General features: G+C 38.1%; 1 protein-coding gene across 4 annotated transcripts in view; it reads right to left on the bottom strand.

The window, feature by feature from the left end:
* The window catches only part of LOC146318950 (neurexin-2-like), a 206,038-nt gene that overhangs the window by 15,184 nt on the left and 176,257 nt on the right, over positions 1–14,597 (bottom strand). For all 4 annotated transcript variants that reach the window (XM_084731185.1, XM_084731182.1, XM_084731184.1 and 1 more), the window contains one exon: positions 3,202–3,373. In XM_084731185.1, coding sequence (XP_084587311.1) covers positions 3,202–3,373 — 172 coding nt within the window. The remainder of the gene's footprint in view (positions 1–3,201; positions 3,374–14,597) is intronic.

Below are 14,597 nucleotides of genomic sequence, written 5' to 3'. Positions count from 1 at the left end.
ATAGTATCACCACCAAGTCAGTGGTGATACTATTAAAATGTTCTAAGAAGCAGTTTCTGGTGTTTGGACCTATTTTTTGATTCCTGTATAAGACTTAAGCATAACAGTAGAGCACCATGTAGGGGTGGACCCCTGATTGCCATCAGGTATTTTTCACACTAAAATGGTGCATCTCCTCTATTTTGTCTTGGAACAAGAGCCACGTTATGGCACATTGATCCTGGACTAGTCTCACAAAGCTGAGGACTAGTGCTTCGAGAGCTGAATGTTGGAGGGAGAAAGTCTGGCTCTAAATTTCCCAATCTCGATCAACAAGCCTCTGCAGAAGCTTGATAATGACCTGTTCATTTGAAACAGGTGTGTTGGAGCAGAAAAACAGCTAAAACATACGGTGCGGTGGGCTCCAAGGACCAGGATTGGGAAACACTGCTCTAAAGCAGTTGTCTTGGATGGTACTGAGCAGAAGATGCAGTGACAGTGTCCCTGCAAAATATCATTGGGGTAGAACTTGTTTTGGTTAAACATTTGCAAGTAGGGAGGCAAGCCCTGGCATTGCAATAACCTAATCCACGCCAAAGAAAAGGTAACAGATGCTAGCTTGTTGGTGCTTGGACCGTTGGCGACCCAGGAGTTGATTTGCTTTTTTCAGGATGTAGGTTGCCAGCTCTGAGGTTAGTTGTTGTTTCCCAGGGACTGACACAAGTGTCCCACTGCAGGCCCCTGGACGAGACCCCAGTTGGTCACCAGTTGACCAGCTGATTACAAGCCCATCCTACTCTAAGCTACCAATTACCACATTCCCTGCTGACCAGCGGCAGGAGTCATGACACAAGTCAAGTAGTGCATAAAGCTCTTCTTCAGGGCTAATAGGACAGAAGCTACTGTCAAGTGGGGCGGGACTTCAGCTCTCTATTTAACACATGCAAACACAGAAGAGTATTTAGTCAAATGAAAAACCACTACAGGAAATATACTGTATGATACAAACTTCAACAGTATGAACTGAACAATAGGAGAGCCCAGTTAATATTAGTACCATGGTTACAGGTCACTCAGACTTGTATTTATCTAGCACTGAAGAGTTTTATTTTTTCAATCATCAGCCACATGGTTTTCTCAAAGTTCTTCCTTTACAACTTGTAAATTCTTGTTGACATTGTTTCTAAATCAGGGATATAATTCTGTAGGATACCTTGTTTGATATAAGTGTTATCTGAAAACATGTTTAACCCACACATAATGAATAAAAACGTAAATAAACAAAAATGAATTGAGAAGTAAAACAGTTTAAGTCAACAGTGTTGTTGGACATGGGATAGTAATGAATGGATAAAAAGGATTAGGATTACAGCGCAACATGGAAAAGGAGGCACGGTACATGACAGTACGTGACAGTTAAAGTGAAGCTTACCTAGCCTGTTTTTTTTTTTTTTTTTTACTGTAAGCTTTAAAATACAGCTGGTTTTAAAGTAGATGAAGCAGCACATTTACTGAGCCTTTGGAGAGTGCTGGAGATATTGTATGTTTTGTCTCAATTATGTTGTTCGATGTCCACTGAAAGCCAAAAAAGATCAATTATGTATCCTTATGCTCTTAATTACTACCCACGCGATGTATACTCCCTTCACAGCAAAAGCACCCTTGTTTATGATTGCTGCTATTGTAGTTAGAGCTATTTCACATCATTAGAAATGTTTCAAAAAGCACTGATGGCTGAGTGGAAGCTGACACAGAGTGTACACACAACACACATGGCCATCACATTACACAATTTGGATTTATGTGCAACTGTGGCTTTTGTGTGTGTGTGTGTGTGTGTGTGTGTGTGTGTGTGTGTATGTGCTTTGAGCACCAGCTGTAGGCAGAGAGGGTACTTGGTTTTCTCCCGCTATGCCAGCTGGTGCACCTGTTCTAAATAAGGTTAATTGGTTGATTGGCTCAGAACAGGTTAAAGCACAGCCGGTCGTGATCACATTATGTGTGGGTTTTTTTTGTTTTTTTTTGGTATATGTGTATATTAAGTAGTTGTAAGCATAGAATGCAGGCTTGTAACATTTTTCAGGATGTAGGTTGCCAGGTTGTAAGACGTGTCTTCTTGTATATATGTAGATTCTTTGCATTTAAAGGAGCAAAATGTAACACACTAGCGTTCAAAAATGTAATAAATATATTACATATTTGTCTTTTAATATGTAATGCCATGAATATATTTGAATTTTCAAAATGCTATAAACCAGGCTAATCTATTGATATAATCCAGTTATGGAGCGGATAATTTTATATGTTGCTTAGGACATGACAACCTAAAATATGCACCAAGATAATGTAACACTTATCCCCCAGCCAGGATATATATATAAGTCTGTGTACAGTGTGTTACCTGGACACTGAACATATTATAAAATTGAAATGTAAAACATATGTATGACTTCATTTTTATAAAGCTGAGCCCTTTAATTGACAGATTACAGTATGAATTCAGGCAAATTCATCACACTATTCATGTAAAACAGACATCATGGAAAGGTCACCTTCCCATGATGTCTGTCAGCGTTCACCAGTGGATGGATGAATGTAAATTTAAACATGTTCACTACAACATTGTTACTGTCAACAAGAATATATCAGCTGAATAAATAGCAGCATATTCCCCCACGGTTAGTCAACATTGTCTCATAAGACCAGATGTGGTAGATTAACAACAAATAGATAAATATTATACAAGGCTTTTACTGTGCTTGAACCACATAATTTTGGCAGAAAGAAAAATGCTGCTTTAATTTTCTGTAAATTAACATCTTTTTCTCAGCTGCTACATTTTTCAACACCTTATGTGGCTGCAAAAATGACAGCAGCTGATGTAAACTCTTTCATTGCTAGATATTCTGAGTAAAGCAGCTTGAGGCAAATGTATTAATTTCAGATTATTATATTGTTTAGCCGGTACGGCATGTCCAGTCCTATGTGTGTGGCATCTTAATAGACATCTTACAGAGCAATGAAATAACTAGATGGAAAAGCTGAATTAAAATCAGCCTCTGGGCAAATTGCCAATCAGTTTTTGCAAACAGTACATTTCACAACTGCGCATCCAAAGATTTATGTTTGATAGGCAGACATGCAATCCTCTCTCTCTGCTCCAGATGCTCCATGCCAGTTATCCAGGTATCATATAACCACAGTTTGTCCCGGCAGTCTTACCTGGTGGATAACGCTCAATGACTGGATGGTTGTCCACCTGGAGAGTGGCATTGCCACCACTGCGTGTGAAGCGTACAACATGGTACTTGCCGTCATTTACTATGACAGCAGGCTCATCGATGGTGATGTCATCTGTCCCCACATTGAAGATGACACCAATTTTCCCTTGATCCTGCCGGGGAAAAACAAAAAATGAATGTGCCACATTAAACAAATGACAAAAGTTGTAAAAGTAACAGGACTGTTTAGATACCTGGAAAATCTACTGAAGAACAGAAACAAAGTACTTATACGTAGTTACTTCCCACCTCTGAGTTTGACAGTTTGATCTGAGTTTTGTGAAACCTGTGTGATGCACTTGCTGAGAATGACTTGTCAATCACATGGTAGCCCCCACCCCACTATCTTGCTATTATTTATTTTACTCTAAATGGGACCATAGTTTATGAAATGATCATCATTCTGTATAGAAGTGGACTTGAAAGTAGCAATCCAGACCATAAACTCATTAGGAAACTGTTTACTGACGTCATACATCAAATGAGAAAAGAGAAGGGTAATTTTTGTTTTAGATTCAATACAATCAGACTTCTTGAGTTGAGTCGCACCCTGTTGGCCAATAGCCATTGGTCGTATGGCACTTCCAATAATAACCCCACCACTGGCTTAAAATCCACCAGATAGAAGCATTTTGGCTTCTATTAGGCTGAAGGGAAAATGGACCTGTCCAAGAGCCACACTATATGCAAGTTGTGTCTAACTAAACTAATTATGAGTCATTACAAATATATTATGTTTAAAAGTAGCAAGTAGTCACACAGTGAGGAAATGTACTAGAAATCAAAAATGTCTTCTATAATCATATCATAGGCCTCACAATCAGAATCAAATCGAATCACAGGGTGCCAAGAGATTACCACCCTTAATATTTTGTGACATGCACAGCATGTTTAGTTCTTTCTTTAGGGTTCAGCTCCATTCTCCATCAGCAGCCAGCTCAGGTTTCATGATGTCGATCACTTTTGACAGAATCCTGCCGCTTCTCTTTTGGTTTACCAACTTCTCTCCATGTCAGCCTCTGACGGCTCCTGCCAACCTTCGTCAAAGATCAAATCTGCTTCTCGAGCCAGCCTTTGGGTGGCACTAATAAGAAACATTGAAAACAAACGGTGTGGGTTCTCTCTTTCTGTCTGACCTTTGTATATTTGTGGCCTTGAAGTATTTCTAAATGCAACACAAGGTCAAAGTGCTAATGTGGTTTTAAGAGGCATTGTGAGAGTACACAGGGTACCCTTTAACTGTGCTGACCTTCTACAAACTTATTGCACTAACCTTTGTAACTATGATGAAAATATAAAATAACAGAAAACTCCTACACTCTGGACAGCTTGTCAGTCATCACAGTATGACACAGAGATGGGAAATATTTCAGGGAAAACCTACTGAATAACACTAATAAATACCAGAGCAGAACATTAGCAGACATGTTCGATAACTGACAAATTATATTTACTATGTAGTACCCATCAACACATCCTCATACCTAAATGAAAGAATAGGTTGATTGCCAATGACATGACATCACATTAAACAAGTCCCATAAAAATCATGTTTTGGATTAAAATGAGAATGTTGCTTTTCCCCAGTGACATCACTTACAAAACATAACTTGCGTCACTTGAAACTTTAAACAAGTCAACGCTGACTTTTTGTTTCACATGAGATACAAACACAGATTTTTTTGCTCTTTACGCTGCTCATGTCATAATTACTATGACCACTAGAGGTCCCCAACTAACAATATATGTTAATAAGCTGCTTGCACAGATGACCTTCACATCTGGCCACTTCAGATCTGTGATATGGGAAATTAGCAGAGCAAATCTTTTCAACGTAGCAGGGTTTAAGGGGAAATACGTGATATATTTACTGTAATAAATCATAATAAAATGACCATCATATGTTACCAGAGATTAAGAAAACATGTTGAGTTGAAATATTTGCTCTGACAACAACACTACAGCCACAGCCTCCTTCAAAATCTATTCTGGCCTGCAACTTTTGTTATCATTTGCTCACTTCACGTTAATTAGAGTTCAAATTAATGAAGAATGTTCAACAAATGGATAAGGGTATGTTTATGAGGTGTAGGGAATCATTAATAATCTTTCAGAGGGAGTAGATGTTTATAACGGTTAATTTGAGCAATAGGTTGATGGAGTCTGGCAGGCAGGAGCCCAGCTTTTGCTTTCAGGATAACAAGCTTAGCTTTACATTGACATACAAGTAACAGTTATAAACATCTGGTCAGCTTAAAGTGTAGGACTCATTGTAAAATTATAATGTTGCACTCATCTTGTGCTCCTGCATGTGTTCCTGCAGCCTGCCTGAGCTTCTCCGAGTCTGGAGAGGAGGAGGTGCATGGAAACAACTCGCTTCAACCATATATCGTATATTGAGTAGGGATTTAACCTATTTAATATACTGCTTGTGGCCCCAACTCACTATTTGGACTATATTGCTTCTTTAATATTTTTTTTGTATTTACAAATGACTTGTATTTTCATTAAATGCATTTCCCCCATATCAATGATTTGTATTGTATTTTAAATACTTTTGATAAGCTTATACTTAATACTTGTAATGTGAAACAAGACATGTCCATCTCAGAAACATCATCAGAACATATTTTGTCTGCCTGAAGGTTATGTGTAGCACTGAAGGTCAACTTTACTCTTTTAACAGGCAGTCAAGTGATTATGCAATGAGTACCTTCTGTATAGCATGTCCCCCATGCATGACCACATCTTGTACACATATAGCAGGTAAAAACTCATTACCGTTACTTTATATTAATAATAAACAGCTTTCAGGTTGTGTACCCCCTCCTGCTTGATTTGTCTCATAAGACTCTGCAGGTTTTTATTCAAACAACCTCGACTCTAGCAGCTGGTCGCACTATATCACACCTTCAACCAGAGAGGAGAAGTAAACAGTGAAATTGGCTGGTGTAGTGTTTTATTGAAATGAAATGCTGCAGACTGCTGGCCCTGCATGGCACACGGTGTGCATAATATTTACAGCCCCTATAGACATGATGTAAATATCCTCCACCGCGGGTCTTGCTTCGCTTTTGGTTTTCATGGCTTTACTATCAGAACTGACTTTTACGCTTACTACTTGGCACGTGCCATTTAATATCATTGATTGTTCTCTTTCTCTTGCACTTCCAATATTGTATTACTGACTCAAAGACCAGAAATTCAAATATATAAATGGAAAAACTTATTTTCTGCCTTGATGCTGGCTGCTATTGTGTAATGTAAAACCTGTCTCAGAGCTTTGCTCGCTCCCCCTAATCATATGTAAAATCCTTCTAGAAACCTTTTGAGTTTGAAATAATTATTCATGCTGACAGTTGGTGTTAAGTACAGAACTGTTAGGTGTCCTCAGAGACCTTGAACCTCCCACTAATAATATAATTTCAAACTTAACCTCCAACTTATTTTCTATGAAATGAGCTCTGATTCCAAACAGCCTTGTTATCTTTCTGAATTCTGAAATCACTTGAAAGTTGTCATTGACCCAGGAGGATGCGTGACACATGAACAACAGCTGGATGATCAAATTCACACGAGTGAGAATGAAGATGTAACATCTTCATGACAAATGTCTTCCCACTCACAGTTACTCACCATGACACTGTGACTGTGAGTTAATTAAGGTCAGTGTTACTGAAGGTAAGTGGGAATCAGCAGGGTGTTAGCTGTAAAAAGCTGTAAAAGAACTCCCAAATCACTTTTCCATGATACAAACATTTTTAAATATGCATAATTTATATTCCTTATAGTGTCTGTAAGAAATATATAGTGTTTACCTATATTCTATACATGTAGACTTATTCTTCTGTCTATGGTTTAATCACTCTTCTCAAGAAGCAAACCAATGAGTATTCATTAGGCTCCTACAGGGTAGAATAGCCTCAGGTCTCAGCCCTGTGTTGTCCTCTGGACAACAATTAACATCTCCAGGGTCAAAACAGTCTGCCGGGGGCTTCATATGGCTCCAACAAAAGAGTTGCTTCTATTTTGCTAACTCACTCTTCGAGCACGAAATCCAAAACAGCCCCAAAGCACCTTCTGACAGCTGGCAAAGCAACGGCAGCCCAGTTTTAGTAAACAAAAGCTTGGCCTTTCCAGTTCACCGTTTTCTCTTTTTTGCAAGCGGCTACTTAATGCCCATGTGTCTGGGTATAAATCTAGTCAGGCATATCCTCATGAAAAGTCTCCCACCTAGCTGTTTTGACACCAACTTTGATGGAGAAAGCATTTCCGTGGAGTATTCCCTGTTTCCACTGGAGCTTTCAGTGTAGGATCGCAGCTGCAGCCTCCTCTAATTCACATTAGAGGAAACGGACTGATTATTATAAGGACACATTATCATTTCATCTTTGATGAGATCAAAAAGAACCAGAAGGACTATGGCATGAACAGTTTTTCTAAGATGTGACACCACTGCCACCTGATACATTTTTAAACATAGCCCATAGGGGATAAATCTCGATCCTTTTAAAAGACAAGCATCTCTGTCTTTCTCAGTTTGTTGCCGGCTGTGTTGGGGAGTAACTAGTTACATATAATTAAATGACAAAATACATGTAATATATCCTTCCTAAGTCCCACCCATTCATCTTTGTAGCTAATATTAAAGGTACTGTACTGTGATGGTGTGTCTGTTTTCTGATTTTAATAAAGTAAACTGTAATAACAGTAGTATAGTAATACATTTTTTAAACTTTTGTATCCTAATCACATAATCTCGTTACATTTAATCTGTTATTTCTCAAACTTGCTTATTACATTTCAAAAGTAACCTTCCCAATACTGATTATCAGCCAGCTGTCTTTCTCTGCATTGGATATGTTTACTCGCCTTCTCCTCAGAGGCGGGTGGGAGTTTGCATCTACAGTGTTGGGAATTCAGAGACTTCTTCCTTCTCTTATTCCCACGGGAATGATAAAGTGCTTCTTCGCTGCACTCAACACAGTGATAGATGTGTTTGGCTAACATAAAAGGAACCTACTAAATAAAAACAATTGTAAAGTGTTTTTTTAATCAAATTCCTTTCAACCATTACATTCTTTTAAAAGGAGATTTCTGGATGAAAATGACAGATCATTATAAATACAAAACAAAAAAAAAACTTCAAACTGCTCCATGCAATAGAGTGTGAGCTGTTTTCTAATTCCTTTGAACTGTTGCACATTTCCCAAATGATCAAAGGCACCTATTTTCTCTAAAATGAGTGCTATCTGAAGATATTGAGTTATTACTATAAAAAATTATTTCAGCTGTGCGAAAAACTCAAAAAGAACGTTCTTTTTTTTTGCTGATAATATTTAGCAACCAAAGCACACAGCATCAGATTTGTACCCAACTTATCTATCATGAAATTGAAATGAAGAAGCACAGTAAGAAGGCAGGTTGAGTTCTGCCTTTGAAAGTGCCCTCCTGAAATATGCACATTCATGAGTTTCGTGTGAAGCGTTTCCTCTCCTACATAGAATGAGGCAGAATATTTATTGAGGATTTCCTATTCAGAATATAAATTTAGGAGCCAAACTGCAGGAGCCATTGCTCAATTGATGCACTTGCACATCAGCGCATGCATAAGAGATCAAGTTATGGAACCAGCGAGGTCGACTCAAACCTCTGCAGATATAACTTCTTTATCTGTTCTCCTCTAGTTTGAAGCTTCTTGCTTCTACAGTGATTCTAATTGTCATCATTTTGCACAATGAATCTTCTGTTTTTGTTTTATCTTTTAGTCACTCATTAAAAACATGACCCTTTGAAAGCAGCAAGCGCTACTCTAATGTACTCTCTGGTGAATATGGTGACGGTTTGAGTAATTAGTCTTTGAAGCTTGTGTGTGCACCACAAGTTACAGTTTCATTTAAGCATGTGGCCATTTAAATGCAGCAGTGTTCTGTGCAAGTAAGTTATGTTCATTTTGTTGTGTCTGGAGTTATCTGCGGATCAGAACTGCTATTTTGATGAAGCATTTTAAGCACAGACAATCAACAACGCTACATTTGCAGCTGTACAAACTTAATCTTTTCTAAATTATCAGAGGATGGAAATCCAGTGGAAGACTAATGTTAAGTTTTATCTTGGTTGCTTTAATAGTCATGTCTGTTAATCAAGATGATTTGGCAACAGTTGCACTGCTCCAGCTGGTAGCTCCTTCAAACGTCGTTACTTGTCTCTTCTAATCTGTTCATTTTTGCCTATATTGTTGAAATACATATCACCTACAACAGAAATACACTTGTAGGCACTGGAAAATGAAGTGTGGGGTTTGCAGTAAAGATGATCAACAATGTGCACACTACATCTTTCAAAAGCCCGGTCTCACATCTGATACTGACGAATTGTCACCGCCACTGGGCGACTCATATACACGTGGTCAGTAACCATTTGCGACTGAAACCGACGCTCAGGACTTTTTAGTTGACTTCAATGTAAATCCATATGGAGCTGTATAAGACGTTCACACATGGATGGGGTGGGGTTAATGTGTGGCTCAAACAAACAGGACTTTCACCCAGGAGACCAGAATTTGTGTCCCGTGTGAAACCACAACATTATCAAAAGTTGTAAGGCACATAACGTTACGTGCGTCATGTGACTTTTGTGTCACAAGCCACTTCCGTGACAAGTGACTTTTATTTTGCAAGTTGCTTCATTGATGCCACGTGGCATACCTAACATGATGTAGTTCCCAAACATGGTCTTATCCTTAACTTTACCAAGTATTTTAAGTGCCTTAACTTAACCAGACTGCAGCCCCTACGTGTTAAAAATGGCCTTCTGTCTGCGTCCGATAGAGCAGCTAAAGAGTACGTTCGTTTTCAGTATCAGATGCCAAGGGACTGTGACAAGTCATTGATGTGTGACAGGTTGGGATGAGAATGTATTGTGTTCAACCATGCAGTCGGATCAACTGTTTGCACTGCAGAGGACCACAGAGGGAGTGGAGGGGAGTGGGGGACAAGAGCCGAGCTAACCAGCATGTACTTAAGGATTCTTCTGGTTAAGGTCTGATCAAGAAATTGAAACGGACAAAATGGAACTCAGGCTGGACAAGCAAAGGGAAAAGAAAGACAGTTCTGCCTGCATCTTAGTGAGACCTGCACCACTACAACATCCCGGATCAAAGTCTCGCACTTAACCGAGTGTACACTGAAGACGCAACACGCAAGACTCAGGCAGGATGGGGGGAGGATGACTGAGTTTTACACTGATGATGCTTTGCACTCAAATGCAATCACAGTTGGTGGACAGTGTTTCCCAGATGTTCAACTTTTTATGTGAAGATGTCATCATTATTATTATCATCATCATCTTGTTGCTGCTGTTTACATTCAACCTGACGCAAATTCAAATTCCTGTCTATTTTTTAATCCTATTCTGTCTATTCCACTATTATTATTTAGTTAAAAATCTGTATTTATGTTGTATGAGTGTAGCATGAAGGAACTACAATTGTCATTTCATTGTCCAACTTTGTGTTGTGTAATAACAATAAACGACCTTGATACATTGATATTTCAAACAGTGAAAGTGCTCTGTTCAGATCAGGCGACCACATTTATTATGACTTTTTTAAAGGCTGTTTCTTAAAAGGAAAAATTCACCACTATTTTATGCAGAGGTCCAGTCAGTGTTGAGGAAGAATTTTGACCCTTTCACTGTTTCCTGAAGCGTCCCTGTGATTAGTCACAATATTGTAGTTTGGGGTAGAAACTTCATACCTGAGGAGGATTTTCAAGAAGCGAATTCTGTTCTAAGGCACCTCACCTGGAAACCTCCAAATCCCCGTAGCAGTAAAAAACTCATATATCACTTGTTTCCTTTACTATTTTCAACTCTCCCTTGTGGCCGGTGTTATTTTGACCAGCTTCTCTCTGTCTTCACCTAGTTTCACCACAGTCTTCCTTCTTCAATGGGTAAGCAGAGGCAGGCATGTTTCATGTGCTTAAAGGAGGAATTAATGATATGCATAAATAGAATACATGAAATGACAACTTAGGTCTCACCAAAACAAGAAGGTGTGATATTAAGAAGCTTAGTTAGAGAAACCAAAAAAGACAACCTCGACACCCTCTGAACTCTTTTTTATCCCCCTCTGCTGAGCAGTAATAAGGTGTCAAAGTAAGCAATCTGTCAGGGTGCAAGGAGTTGGCAGATGCTGGAAAAAAATCTTTTCAGCTGGCTTTGCACGCAGGCAGCAGCCTTTGCATTTACTAGCAACAGTCCAAGGCTGGCAAGGTCAGTTTCACACTTTTAAAACTGGAAATACAATTCAAATGAGACAGTTTGAAAAACATCCAGGGGAGGATTTTGTACCAAGCGTGTCTAGAAATGGATAAATATGGCAGTCAAAACAGGCACAAGCGCAACCATTTCTTGTTGAATCTTACAGAATATACTGTATCTGTGTCGCAGTGTCAGTTTTAAAATTATTTTTGGGTATTAGTTTTCATATTATTTTTGCACCTTCTACAATTAACTATCATGAAACACCAGACTGGGGTGGCGAACACAATTGACTGAATATTAAGGACTGGATAGGACTGGAAAACACTATAAATGTTGAATGCAGTGAACATGTTTTGTGTTTGTGCAACTTTCACATGTTAGATATCATAAAGTCCACCAGCGCACGGATAGTTGTGATGCATTTATAGTGAGACAGTTCCAACATTTTATCATGTGAATCCAAGTACAACAACTACTACACATCTGTGATAAAAAACACAAGAAACAATTGAATATTTAACTATGTAGAGGCATGTAGCAGTCAACTAATTTCCTAGCATGTAGGCAACCTATGGTGCTTGTTTGTCATGGTTTGTCCACTAGAGGGGCACCCTAGGGCAGCGGTTGTCAAATGTTTTCACATCAAGGACCCCTAAAGTGACACTAATTAGACCACAGACCTCCATTTAATAATATTATGTCCCAGGGTCTCCCATCTGATATATAATTACAGAACATGTGCGGTGTTCCTCTATAATTTGATAATTTCATATCTGTTGCTGTTTTGGTCTTAGTTATGTTTAAAGTTGAAGTTCTAATATTAAAAATCTTTTAATTATTATATAATCATTACTTCTAAAGTATCTGGACAGCCTGGACTTTATTTATTCATAACATTAAGGCTAAATTAAAATGTTTACACATACAGTATTGCAGTGGTGGTCATTTCCTTGCTGTGTGTTACACCAGTGTGAGATGAACACAGGAAACACTAATGTATGAAACCCATGACCAAACAGTCTTGCTTTCTGTCATTTTACTACTTATGGATAGAATTACAGTGAAAATAAATTATTCTCCTTTTTGTTGGGGACTCCCTCTAACCCCTCAAGGACCTCTGGGGATCCCTCACCATTTACTGCCCTAGAGGGGCATATTTTATTGACCAATATGGGTATCCAAGAGACTACTTTTGCTGCATTTTTTTTTTTCCAAACTTGGGGGCATCTGAGTCCATCAGTGTGTAGAATTTAGTAGCATCCAGCAGTGAGGTTGTAGGTTGCAACCATCTGAATGCTCCTCGTCTTGCCCTCCCCTTCTAAGCATGTAGGAGAACCTACGGGTGCCGCAAAACCTGTGCAAAATGTGAAACGCTGTATCTAGAGCCAGTGTTTGGAGGAGGAGGACACGTGCCCTCTGAAGGCTCAATCTAAGGTAATGAAAACGCAATGATTTTACTTTGAGGGGATTATAAACAAATGAAAACAAACTTATAATTATTATATTCCATTCTAACAGTTGGACATTTCAGTGCAGGTCAGAAATAATCTATGAATATTATATGAAGAAAATTAAACATCAGGTCTGATGATATCAGAAAAAAGATTAAATAAAAAGTGTATTATGCCACATGCTTAAAAAATACTCTGCTTTTCAGGACATATTTTGGTGGTTACAAGTGTCTGCTAATAAGGGTCTAACTCCAGTTGCGATTTTTGTCTTGTGCTTTGACAACAGGTGTGATTTTAATTATTACCCCGCTCGCAGACGTTTGACAGATCTCCCCTCTGGTCTTCATCATGGCACATCTGTCCCGTGGCCACATGCTAAAAAGGCTGATTTCCCTCCAGAAAAGACACAGTTGCTGGCAGCTGCTGAGGAGCCATTTGGTTCCAACCAGCAGACAGAAAACACATGTGTTTATCACCAGAGAACATCTCTCAGTCTACTGACTCGGGCTCTATTGTATCTGCTGCTTGTGGTCGTAATCTATTTGTTCCTATTTTATCTCAATATTTGGACTCAGATGCCGTTGATCAGTGAATGAATCACACAAGCTGTGACAAACTGCTTGATGTTTGTGTGCCAAGTTAGAATAATGGCACAAGTTAAAAGTTTAATTTAAAATTAGAACATACAAGGTTTATCTACATTCATTTCTTTTTCATTTAAGTTTGTCAAGATTGTAGCATCAGTGCTCTAGCAGCAAACCTTTTTTTTTTTTTTGCTTTTAATTAGACAGTTTGTGCCTTCATCAAACATATTTAAAAAGAAATGGTGATATATTCCTAACAACTTTATCCAGAACATTGTGATCTTTTCGCCCCTGTTTTAGAGATATTACAGTAACACTTTACAATAATTGAGCATTAATAAACCTTAGTTAATGGAGTGATATACATTAACTAATGTGTCTTGTAAGGTATCAAAAGGTATAAAAAAATAAATATCAGCAAAATGTTAACAAATGTCTCTTGTTAACATTTTGTAAGGGTTGAGATCAATGAGCACATTACACGTTCTTCACACAGAGGTTTGCTTGTTCCTTCATCTTCATGTTCCTTAACTTGTGGCCTAACCAATAAATTATTGTGTATATCATATAAGCATTTATTAACCATGACTGGTTATTTGTTAATGCTCTCTGTGACCCTTATTGTAAAAATGAAAACATGTTATTAGCATCTTTGTTCATTAAATAATATGTAAATTAATATCTTAGTTACCTTGGACACTATTAGTAAATTATTACCTGACACCTTAGTTAACCGATATCTTATTGTTTGTGAATTGTTATTACTGAACTTACTAATATTGATTAATGCACCCTTGTTTTAAGTGTGACCAATATAACATTTACATGACTGCTAGTGGAAATGCTTGTAAGACACTCAGATGTACTAACCCAAACTACTACAGAGCCATCTAAAAATCAAATGAAGAAATGCATAGTTTTAATTAGAGCTGTAACTAATGATTATTTTCATTACTGATGAATCTATCCAAACTTTTTCCCGATTAATTGCTTAGTTGTTTTGGAAAAAACAACTAAGCAATTAATCAAGCAGAATA

Source organism: Lutjanus erythropterus, chromosome 11, assembly GCF_056507025.1.
Source record: "Lutjanus erythropterus isolate fLutEry1 chromosome 11, fLutEry1.hap2, whole genome shotgun sequence".
Lineage (NCBI taxonomy): Eukaryota > Metazoa > Chordata > Actinopteri > Lutjaniformes > Lutjanidae > Lutjanus > Lutjanus erythropterus.
This window is presented reverse-complemented; position numbering and strand designations above follow the sequence as displayed.